The sequence below is a fragment of the Canis lupus genome, chromosome 25 (genome assembly GCF_003254725.2).
Source record: "Canis lupus dingo isolate Sandy chromosome 25, ASM325472v2, whole genome shotgun sequence".
NCBI lineage: Eukaryota > Metazoa > Chordata > Mammalia > Carnivora > Canidae > Canis > Canis lupus.
In genome coordinates this window covers 28,778,154-28,790,554 of record NC_064267.1, presented here as the reverse complement: position 1 = coordinate 28,790,554, position 12,401 = coordinate 28,778,154, and the positions used below count along the sequence as shown (strand labels likewise).

The 12,401-nt window shown below is 39.2% G+C and overlaps 1 protein-coding gene across 3 annotated transcripts in view; it reads right to left on the bottom strand.

Moving 5' to 3' along the window:
• INTS9 (integrator complex subunit 9) overlaps window positions 1-12,401 on the bottom strand; it is a 101,112-nt gene that overhangs the window by 18,930 nt on the left and 69,781 nt on the right. For all 3 annotated transcript variants that reach the window (XM_025462950.3, XM_025462949.3, XM_025462952.3), the window contains one exon: window positions 1,502-1,613. In XM_025462950.3, the coding sequence (XP_025318735.1) occupies window positions 1,502-1,613 (112 nt within the window). The remainder of the gene's footprint in view (window positions 1-1,501; window positions 1,614-12,401) is intronic.

The window sequence follows — 12,401 nt, the reverse complement described above, 5'->3', positions numbered from 1 at the left end:
GGACTCCGAGAAACAGTAGTAGATTAGATGTAAGGTTCCTTTCAGATCTAAAGCTCTTATTTTTTTTAAATTTATTTTATTTTTTTTTAGATCTAAAGCTCTTTGAGTCTATGATTCTAGATTATAAATAAATGAACATAAAAATCAAAGATGCTATTTGAGACAAGTCCAATTCATTTTTTCAAGGAAGAATAAATTGTGTGTGGCTTAATATCAGCAAAGAACAAAAAAGACTATGATTATTGGCATGGGCGACTGAATTTCCAAAGGATACTGCCATTCATGTAAATATTAAGATGATGACCATTTCTTTTCCCCAGAGCAGAGGTGACAGCACTTACAGTTGCTAGGGGTGGAAGGTCTGAGCTCATTAAACTCCCTTTGGTACATGTCACAGACTGAAGGTCTGTGTTCCCATAAAATTCATATATTGAAACCTTAACTCCTAATGTGATGGTACTGGCAAGGCGGGAGGGGGGTGGGTGGGAGGTAACTGGTTTTAGATGATGCCATGATGGTACGGCCTTCATGACGGGATTAGTGTCCTTATAAGAGATATGAGAGCTGCTTCTCTCTGCCAAGTGAGGACACACTTGTAGGCATCTACAAGCCAGGAGGAGGGCCCTCACCAGAACCTGACCATGCTGGCAACCTGATCTCAGACTTCCCAGCCTCCAGAACTATGAGAAAGAAATGGTGTTCAAGCCACCCAGTCTATGGTATTTCATTATAGCAGCTCAAGCTAAGAAAGTGAGCAATCTATACTTTTCTAAAAGTATAGGATAGCAGGATTTCTCAGCCTCCAGAACTATGAGAAAGAAATGGTGTTCAAGCCACCCAGTCTATGGTATTTCATTATAGCAGCTCAAGCTAAGAAAGTGAGCAATCTATACTTTTCTAAAAGTATAGGATAGCAGGATTTCTAGATTTTACAGACAATTTTATCTAAAGAAATATATATTTCTTCTAGGTAGCAAAACCCCAGCAAGTCTCTCCTCCAAATTTAAAATTTAGTCTTCTCCTAAAGAAAAAAAACACACCAAATATTGGGGGGAAAAATGATCTGTTCAGTGTATCACTGTTGTAAATACAAAGCAAAGATGTGATTCTTCCTTCCCTTTTTTGACAAGTGCTACCTTGTATGCATCCCCATCCTGCATCCCCTTCCTGCCACCACGAAGCAAGAAGAATAAATAACAATTTTCAACATAAAGGGGAGAATGTTGAATATTGGTTGCATAAAGTGCTAACCACTTGAATTGACCCTTATGACAACCATTCTGACATTCTTCAGATTTATGTTGCTTAAGAACTGCTTCTTTTGCTGACAACAGCAAGCTTTGAAGGACAGGCATGAAGGGTGGAGCTGGCAGGGGGAAAGCCTTGCACGAGGGCACTGGAGGGTATGAATATGAAGGGAAGGAGCACAAACTACAACAGAAGCAAGGTCTCCAAAGTAAACCTAGCAGATCTCCCATTCATGGCCGAGCTGCCTACGTACCCAGATTGCTGCAGAACTCTCCCACCATGCCGTCTGGGTTCGCGGTGGGGATCTGGGTCAGGCCTGTCAGAATGAGAACGTCGCTGTTTTTCAGAGAAGCTTGATCCATGGGCTGAAAAACCAGAGAGAACTCTGCTCAGTAATTAAAAATGAAATGGTAAGTAGAAGTAGTAAAAGGAAAAAAGAATATAGTCATTGCTCTTTCTATGGACTCAGCATCCTATCCTCTTACAATGAAGTCTGTCCGTGGACAGTAGTTGCCCAGTGGGGATGAGGGAGGCACGAGGGAACTCTATGGAATGATAAAAGAGTTCCCTGCCTCGACTGGTGTGATGATCACATAATGTGAAAATTCATAGAACTGTATGTTTAAGATCTTTGGGTTTCACTCTACATAAATTTTATATTGATGAAAAAAAAAAAAGCTTCCTATCCCCAATTTCTAGAACACTTTGCTCTTTTCAAAATGCTAACTCTCACATACCATCGGTGGGTCTCCAACTTGCGTGCATATTAGGGTCACCTGGAGGGTTTACTAAAACATGGATTGCTGGGTGCCAAACCCCCAGTTTTGAGGTGGGCCACAAGTTTGAAGTGGGCCTAAGAATTTGCATTTCTAACAAGCTCCCAAGAGATGCTTCTGGTGGTCTAGGGAACATGCTTTGAGAATCACTGCACTATATAATCTGATTCTTGACAACTCTGCAAAATGAAAACAAATGTAAAAACTTGAAATAAATATACAAAGTAAGTTTACATTATGAAAACACAAGCCGGGACTCAAAGAGCCAAGGTGATTTTCCCAAGTCTCAGTGGCAGAGGAGCCAGGAAAAATGCTGAATTAGGAATCAGTATATATAGGGATCCCTGGGTGGCTCAGCAGTTTAGTGCCTGCCTTCAGCCCAGGGCCTGATCCTGGAGACCCGGGATCGAGTCCCATGTTGGGCTCCCTGCATGGAGCCTGCTTCTCCCTCTGCCTGTACCTCTGCCGATCTTTCTCTCTCTCTGTGTCTCTCATGAATTAAAAAAAAAAAAAAAAGGAATTGGTATATATATAAAGCCTCCCTCCCATTCCCTTACTAGTCATGAGACCTCAGCTCAGGCTCTGGGCTGGGTTTCTTATAACATGGGCATATTTGGTGACACATCCTGCTTCACTAATTTGAGAGTCTCAGGAGCTAATATAATCTTCTTGTAAACTGTGAAGTCCTGCAGTGCACTATTATGTGATCCTTAGGATGTTGTATTTTTATTTTTACCTGGTATGATTTGAATTTAATTTTGACTGTTTTCAGAGCACTTAAAAAAAAAAATACTAACTACCTTTTCCAAACAAATTGAGATTCAGACTGAAAATAAAAATGAAGGCCCATGGATTGGGATGCTGGAGCTATTCTGTAACACATCTTTTCCTCAATATCATTTCACATACTTACCGGAACATAGAAGAAAAAAGCCAGAAACCCAGTTCAGTAAGAAGCCTCCTCCCTCCTTTCTCTGTTCTAGCCAGGTTTTCCAATAAAGAAAAGTCCAAAGAATAGCACTACAAAGACCCATCACCTGCAATGTTATCTGAGTATACGTGCCTTTTGATGTATATTCTTTTAGCATTTTTATATAAACATGGATATAAGGGCTTTGTTATTTTTAAATAACATGACTGCAGTTATGTAAGCTTCCTTATAACCGGAAAAACACTTCTTTTTAAAAAAATATTTATTTATTCATGAGAGACACAGAGAGAGACAGAGAGACACAGGCAGAGGGAGAAGCAGGCTCCATGCATGGAGCCCAACGTGGGACTCAATCCCGGGTCTCCAGGATCACACCCTGGGCTAAAGGCGGCGCTAAACCACTGAGCCACCCGGGCTGCCCGAGAAACACTTCTTCTCTAACATGGATGCCGAAAAGTATGGTTGTGACCAGCTATATTGAATAGATTCTAATTCCTATTTGCACAGATGTATTACACTACTGTATACAAGAGCTTTTCTTCTGCTTGGGCAGAACTGATCTATTTGTACTTATCTAAAAAATACATATGCATTTATTGTTTCCAGAGAAGGAAGAAGTAAAGTACATAGGTTTATAGTAGCAGATATGCTATGAGTCTGCAAGTGTTCACTGTCTGTATGTGTCAAACAGAAGGAACCTGGAATGGTGACAAAAGAGATCAAACTTTGTTTGCATATTTGGCTTAAAATGACAATTTTGTAAGAACCTTGTTAGAATAAGCCGACAATGACTCACAGGGCAGATGCAGAAATTCAGAGGGTCTAGGAAGCCCCTGAAATAGTATATACAATTCTGTGAGTGCCAATGTACACTTTCCCATAGATTTGATCGGATTGTCACATGGGGCCATGATCCCCAAAAGGTTAAGAACTACCAATTGGAATGAAAACATAACGGAGAGCAAATGTAGCCCTGAAAACAACATTATCTCTGAACCTCAGACAGAGGTTGCTTTCCTTTGAAAATTAAATGCCCATAAACAAAAGCAGGACTACAATAAGAATACCATGGAGTTGGAAGTTAAGAGAAATACATCATGATCAGATCCGACCAGATGTTTGTTTTTTAGCCCTATACTTGGGGACACTTCTTGTTGATTCCCAAGGCTATTGTAAAGAATCAGTTCTAAAAGCCTTTTAGTGACACTCTCAGAACCAAGCCGACACCTCCAACATCTCCATTTCACTACCAAAGGGCAAATGTATATATTTTATTGGTGTAAATAGCAACTTACTGAGTACTTCAAGTGGGAACATTTTGTTCAAACACAAACAGAAAATTCCACTGTGTCCAAGAATCAAATAAAAATACCTTACAAAGTTGAGAGTCACAATCAAACTTGTAGAATAAAATTTTTAAAAATCCTAGGCCCAAGGATACTGTGGTCATTATGTTAGTCCTCTGCTGGTTAATTTCCACTGGACATTTTGCACAGATTATGAAAAAAGGAGACTCAGTCTCTAGGCCCTAGGAAGAAACTTACAATCTAGCTGAAGAGAAAACATATACATATCATCAAAAAAGGAGTTTTTTGGGCACCTGGGTGGCATTGTTGGTTGAGCGTCTGACTCTTGGCTTTGGCTCAGGTCCTACCTCAGGGCTGTGGAATCCATGCTAGCATGTAGTCTGCTTATGTTTCTCTCTCCTCCTCCCTCTGCCCCTTCCACCCCCCCACTCTCTCTCTAAAATGAATGTTTAAAGAAAAAAAATAATTATACAAAAAGCTATAGAAAATATAACATGAATTTTCAGAGTTTGAACTGAACTGATTCTCTAAGTCCCAAGAGGAATGCAGAGTAGAGGGCCACACCAGGCCAGGTGGGGCCACTTAATACATGGCTTTCTCACAGATGAAGCTTTGCTTCTAGTTTTCTTTCTTTCTTTGGCTAAGGAACTTAAGACTCAATTTAAGACAACCTTTGGAATGGCTGTATGACATCCTTTTCTTCTCACAGCAAGATGCCCCTTCTGCATATGCTCCCATGGCCTCTAAAACTTTCTATACTAGCACTAATCACACTGAATCATAATGGCCTATTTACTTGTCTGTGTCCCCCACAGGACTCTGGAGCTCCGTGAAGGCAAGGATTTGGTGTCTCTTAATTCCTAGCAAAATGCCTGGTACACAGCAAGGAGTAAAAAACATTTGCTGAATAAATGAATGCATGAAAAAAAGATGGTCCAGTAGGAAATGTGAGAGCACTCCATACTGGAAAATAGTCCAGGAGATATCAGCAAGGTAAGAATAAGCAGGTTGACTGTGGCAGAAGGGCTGGGAGGGGGTAGGCAGAAGGCAGAGAAAGGCAACTTGTAGATGCCAAATGAATTTATTTGGCTGAAATGACAAGTTTATCGTGGGGCTGAGAAAAGAGATTAGTAAAAATGAGGGAAAGTGTAACTGGTAAAGAACCAAAAAGGCCAGAATAATGAAGACAGACAGAGGGGGCCATAAGGAATCAACAGTCTGGAGCAGGAGAGTGCCATTTTGGCAACAATAATTATAGGTGACAGCTGAGGAGGGGGTGAGACCAAAAAGAGAGAGAACACTCAGAGGTCCCCTGTGGCAGCCTAGACAAAAAGTAGTAAAAATTACTGGTTGCCTGGGTGGCTCAGTTGGTTAAGCATCTGCCTTTGGCTCAGGTCATGATCCTGGGATCCTGGGATGGAGCCCTGAGTCGGGCTCCTTTCTCCATGGGGAGTCTGCTTCTCCCTCTCTCTCTCCCTGCCACTCCTCCCCCCGCTTGTGGGTGTGTGTGCTCTGTCAAAATAAATAAGTAAAATCTTAAAAAAAAAAAAAAAAGGGAGGGAGATTGTAATTTTATGGCACTTGAGGAGATGGAAGAAGCAGATCTACACAACATCACAAAAAAACAGTTAACAGACAGGTGGGAATGGACTGAATATACTGGACAATGGACGAAGCAAGTCCTTAAGATGGTTCCAAATTCTCAAGTCAGAAATGCAAAGGGAAATCAGAACGAAATGATTTAAAAGAATAAGGAGGCAATAATAAGTCCAGTGTCAGACTGTTGCAACTGGTTAGGGGATAACAAAATGGATTTATTAGGTGAATAAAAGAGAAAACAAAGGTGCATGATAGATATGGAGATTTGCTATGTACCCTTTATCAAAGCATTTCACAAAAATGTCAGTTTATTCCAGTGAGGAAAGTGGAATATGTCTAGGACCAAGGCTGTGGGACCTCATAAGGTAAATGGGGAGAGAAGCAAGTAAATAACAAGTACATAATGCAGCAAAGAGCCTCCCTGCCTGTAAAAATGAGCGGTTTGGGAAAGATAGCTTTATGGTGCTTACACCCTATAATATGACAAAATATCAAGTGGAGTAAGAAAACAACAAGGTTGCCCCAGAAGCCTGGACTGAAAAGGATTTTAACCAGAGACTGAGGGACAATGTCAAATGCAGCTGTGAGATGCTGGGGAAAACAGAAAAGAGTAAATTTGGCTGGAGGCTCATCAGTGTTGGGCTAGAGCCGTGAAATAAGATCCATGAGGTAAAAGCAGTTATGCAAGACTGAGCTGAGCAAGGTGAATAGGAGGAACCTCAGCTTAGTTAAGAGACAGAGAATCCCGGAGTGAGGTGATGAGTCAGTCCACTGGAAGCCTTTCTCCATATTAAATGCTTCAGGTTTACTTAAAAGCAGAAAAGAAGGAATGAGTGAATGACTCAATGACCTTAGACTTCTTTGATGAGATAAAGGAAGACATAAATTTGAGATCATGAAACACATCATCTCTAGCTTTAGTTTGGAGAATTGGGCTCCAAGCTAATTCAGACCAATTCAAAACCCGCTCTTCAGTGAGGTCTCCCTAATTCCCCCAGGAAGGGATTCATCCTCCTTCTGAATCTCACAGCACTTCAGCGAATTTCTAATCTGACAGGATTGACCACTTGCACCCTGGAGAAAAGTCCTGTAGGTCTCCATCTTTTTCCTCTGTTGTAACTTCCATAAATGTAAAACCTACTGATCCATGTTCCTCTTACAGCCTAGCATGTTCCACTGTCCAAAGTTGGGGTTTAAGAAATGCCATGGACTAACGAAGGAAGGAGTGACTGAACAAATAAATATAAGTAGCATATTATTATTTTTGAGAGAAGGAAACAGAGTTGATCATTGGACAACATGGGGTGGGGGAATCCACATATAACTTCTGACTCTCTCCAAAAATGTAACTGCTAATAGCTTACTGCTGATGGGAAGCCTTACTGATAATGTAGTTGATTAATACAGATTTTGTATGTTATATGTATTATATGATGTATTTTTACAATAAAGCAGGGTAGAGAAAAGAAAATATTAGGAAAATCATAAGAACAAGAAAATATACTTACAGTACTGTAAAAATCCATATATAAGTAGACTCATGCAGTTCAAACATGTGTTTTTATGGGTCAACTGTACTCTGCAGAGAAGCTATCCATCAGGTGAGAGACGAAACAGCAAGTGTGGAAAGAAACAGATTGGAGTCCAGCAGCTGTCTAGTTTCTCCCTGCTTATTCTTGGATCTGCTTCCTGAGCCCAATTCTCCAAACTAATCATGCATCATTAGTAGTTCAACTTTTCTACCAGCCCCAAATATAACAGGCTACACTTACTGATTGGGACTGTGTTGCCAGTGAGGACAAGAGCTTTGTTTCATTAGGACTGACCTAAGGAGGTGTTATTAAAGCTTTGGGGACTACTTGGAGTTAGGTCCACAGAGAGAAAAAAGTTTGTCTGTAGCCTTGACAGCTGAGGAGGGAGCTGGATGCTGTGTGGCTTGTCCTGAGATCTTTTCTTTTTGTTTTTGTTTTATATATATATATATATAGAGAGAGAGAGAGAGAGAGAGAGAGAGAGAGAGAGAGAGAAAGAGCGAGCACATGCACAAGTGAGCATGGTGGGGTGAGGGGGAGGGGCAAAGGGAGAGGGAGAGAGAAATGCAAGCAGGCTCCAAGCTCAGTATGGATCTCAATGAGGCACTCAATATCATGACCCTAAAATCACGACCTGAGCCAAAATCAAGATTTGGATGCTTAACTGATTGAGCCACTCAGGTGCCCCCTGATATTTCTCTTAAATACCACTTTGAGGATGTGGCCATGTCCTTTATCCAGGAAGAGCAGGCTCTCCTAGACATATCTCAGAGAAAGCTGTGCAGAGATATGAGGCTTGTCATATCTTGATATGATATCAGTCACTTGTCCTCCACAGATGATTTGAAGCCCAGAGAAATAAACTGATTATTTCATGCAGCCCCCTCTTGAGTGGAAGGGCCCCAGGTGTCCCAGGGCCCTTGCAGTTCCTGAGTGCAACAAGGGTACAAGTAGAAAATGAAGAAATATTTTCAAAACTTTGTAGTTTCAAAGTTCTTTTTCTTGAATTTTATATCTATCCAAGCTATCATTTAAATGTGAGGAAAAATTAAAGATGTTCTTAGTACTTCAAGGCCTCATAAGGTTTACCATTTTAAGACCCTCTTGGTGAACATTGCTCAAGTACTCCTAAAAGAAGGAAAGTAAATCTAGAAGGATTATGAGATACATGGGAAGTAAGATTGAAAAAAACTCAACAAGTTTCACTGTTGTCTATAAATAAACAATATATTCAGCAGTCTATGTATATTCTAAATAACCCAGAACTAAAATTCCAGACAGTACAAACATGGTAGGGGGAGCAGGAAGGAGGAAGAGGAAAAAGATGGCAGGGACAAGAGTGAGATGTGGCTCTGGAGGAAAAGGAAAAGATATTGATAAGCTCAGGATACTCAAAGAAAAAATACATTAAGGAACAACTCAGAAGAATAAAAATCAAATACTTGTATTCAAACTTATAGAAAGAAATTTAGCCATCTAAAAGAAGAGAAGAAAGGATAGGGAAAAGAATGAAGTAAATGAAAAAAACATGAAATAAGATTGCAAAAATAAGCCCCTGATACAACAATAATTATAAGTAAATATAGTTTCATCAATGAAACTTGGTTAAAAAAGAAAAAAAAAAAATCAGAGCACCTGGGTGCCTCAGTCGGTTAAGCATCTGATTTGGTTTTGGTTTAGGTCATGATCTCAAGGGTCCTGGGATCGAGCCTAAGTCAGATTCTGTGTTCAGAGTGGGGTATACTTGAGGATTCTCTCTTCTTCCCCCTCTGCTTCTCTCCCCACCTGAATGCATGTTCTCTCTAAAATAAGTAAATAAACCTTAAAAAAAGAAAAGGAAAAAAAATCCCTTACAATGGTGTCTATAAGGGATTCACTAGAAAAGGATATAAAAAGAATGAAAAGAAATATGGATAGGAGACAAAGTCTCTTGGCTTTTAATGCAGTTTTGAGAGAAAAAAAATCAGCATCCTGATAAGAGGCATAATTGCTCAATAAAACATAATGATCATAAACATATATACCTCTGATTATACAGCTTAAAAATATAAAAAGCAGTAACTGGTGAAAGTACAGGAGAAACAGACCAACAAATAACACATCCTTTTCAGAAACTGGAAGCTAAGCAAATATATGAAAGAAATAACATAAAAAGCTCAAATGAATAAATACATATAGAAAACTTTTTCATTCAACAGTGAACATAGTCTTTTCCACATACACAGAACACTTACAGAAAGAGACTGTGTTTCAAAGTAACACTTCAATGAATTAGTATACTCTTATCCTAATTCAAAAGAGAAAGAAAGAAATTAAGAAAGAAATCCAGAAACAGTTATGTATGACTTGAAAAAAGTCTCTCATCTAACCCTAAGTCTAATCATATTGGATGGACTAGAAGCAAACAGCAGCACTACAAAACAACCTTTGGCTACTTAAATTATGAGCATTATGAAGGAAATTATGATATACTTAGAGATGAAGACAGAGCACACGTATCAACAATTTAACAGAGTTAAATGATACTAAGAGAGAAACTGATAGCTTTAAGAACACTTACTGGAAAGCACAGAAGGATGGAAATGAATGAGATAAATATTAAAAGAAAAGCAATGGAGTAAACCCAAAGATGGGGGGAAGGAAATAATAAAGGACAGAATAGAGAATGAAAATACAAAAACAATTAAACACAAAAACGTATTCTTTGAAGAAAATCAGTAATGCAGACATACTGGCCAATTTATTCCAGGAGTATATTTTAAAAAGAATAAACTGTGATCAAGTAAGATTTATCCCAAGACTACAAGGATGGTAAAATGTGAGAAAAACTAGTATTATAATTTACTACATTATTGTTCTAAAGGAGAGAAATCACATCATAGACTCAGAAAAATCATTTGATAAGGTACATCTACATTCGATTTTTTTAAATCAGAAAACTGGGAACAGAGGAGAAACTCCTTAACTTGATAGCTAAAAATATAGTAAGCCATCTTATTTAATGAAGAGGCTACAAAAGCATTTTAAAATCTGGTACAAGACAAGGCTGCCACTATCATTACTTTTGTTTACCTGGAACTAAAGTAATAGTTGTGAGATAGGAAAAAGAAACAAAAAATAGAAGGATTGGAAGAAAAGTGACAAAACTGTTACTTCTTTGCAGATAATATTATCATCAATAGACAAATATTAGAATATAAGAATTTAGCATTTTGTTGAATATTAGATCAATCAGAAAAATTCGTATAGAGATAGTTCTTCTCACTAAAAGCTAGTTCTCGGGGATCCCTGGGTGGCTCAGCGGTTTAGTGCCTGCCTTTGGCCTAGGGCGCGATCCTGGAGTTCCGGGATCGAATCCCACGTTGGGCTCCCGGCATGGAGCCTGCTTCTCCCTCTGCCTGTGTCTCTGCCTCTCTCTCTCTCTCTCTTTCTGGCTATCATAAATAAATCTTTAAAAAAAAATAAAAATAAAATAAAAAATAAAATAAAAAATAAAATAAAAAAAATAAAAGCTAGTTCTCTCCTTCCATTTGGATGCTGTACCTTTGTGGGTCTCAATTCTCCTCTAACTGTCCATTCCTTTTTTTTTTTTTTAAGATATTATTTATTTATTTGAGAAAGAGAGAGATAGAGAGAAAGAGAGAACAGGAGCAAGGAGGGGGGCAGAGGGAGAGGCAGGTTTCCTGTGGAGCTGGGAACCTGATGTGGGGCTTGATCCCAAAACTCTGAGATCGCAATCTAAGCAGAAGGCAGATGCTTAACCAACTGAGCCACCTAGGCACCCGACACTAACTCCCCATTCTTATTCAAGATCATTTTTCTTCCTTCTACTTTCTATGATAAATGTTCCCCACAGCTCAGTCTTTCCCCTTCAGCTCTTTATTTACATACTTTAAAAAATTTGATGCTTCAATTTGTCTCCAGGCTTGCCTTCACATCCAAGTTCCAGTTCTATATTTTCATCCGTCCCCAGTGTTCACTCAAATTCTTCTTCATCTTACCCACTACCTCCTCCTAAAATCAGAACCCCCTCTGCCAACTCCTCCTTGTTGACTGGATTGGTGTTATCATCACCATTCTTAGCATGAAAGAATTGGGCCTGTATTTTTCCTTCCCTGAAGACAGAAAGCATTCAATAAGTATTTGTTGAATTAAAGACCTGCCAATGTTTTTCTCTGTCACTTCATTCTTACCAATTCAGGCTTAATCCAAAGCCCCACTACCCTATGTTTATAGATTACCACAGCAACCTATTCCCAGATAGGGAGGTTCCACTCAAGTAGGTCCATGGTTGGCCTTTTCTGTAAAGTTTAACTCTAAAGCAGAACTTTGCTGTTCCAGTGTGCAAGCAGCCATAAACAATCCATAACTAAATGGAGGTAGCTGTACTGCAACAAGACATTATTTACAAAAACAGGTGGCAAGCCAAACTTGATCCATGGGCCATAGTTTGCTGACACCTAAACTTTTATTATTTTTTTTTAAAGATTCTATTTATTTATTTGAGAGAGAAAGAGAAACACAAGTGGTGGAGAGGAAGAAGCAGGCCGCCCATTGAGCAGGGAGCCTGATGTGGGGCTGATCCCAGGATGCAGCTCATGACCTGAGCTGAAGGCAGCCCCCCTTAACCAACTGAGCTACCCAGGCACCCCTACACCTAAACTTTTCTTATCCCTACTAATTCAATATAGAAGACAATTATCTGGGTTTAAAAAAATCTAATTCATTATCTTTTTTTTACATATAACACTGGTTTCCAGCTAGAAATTAAAATTAATTACTTAGGTATGTTGGTCATTACTTTCAAGACCTTATTTTCCCTTTAAATTTATGAACCTTGGAAGAATAATTTACTGGAAATTACATCAGTAGTACTGTAAAGGCTTTGATCTAAGCGGGACAAATCGGAAGAGTTGGCAGCCAAGTAATCTTTCTGTCTTTTATGGAAGAATATATCAAGAATGATAGAAGCTGCCAATAATGTATTTTGATTCAATGAAGCAAATTA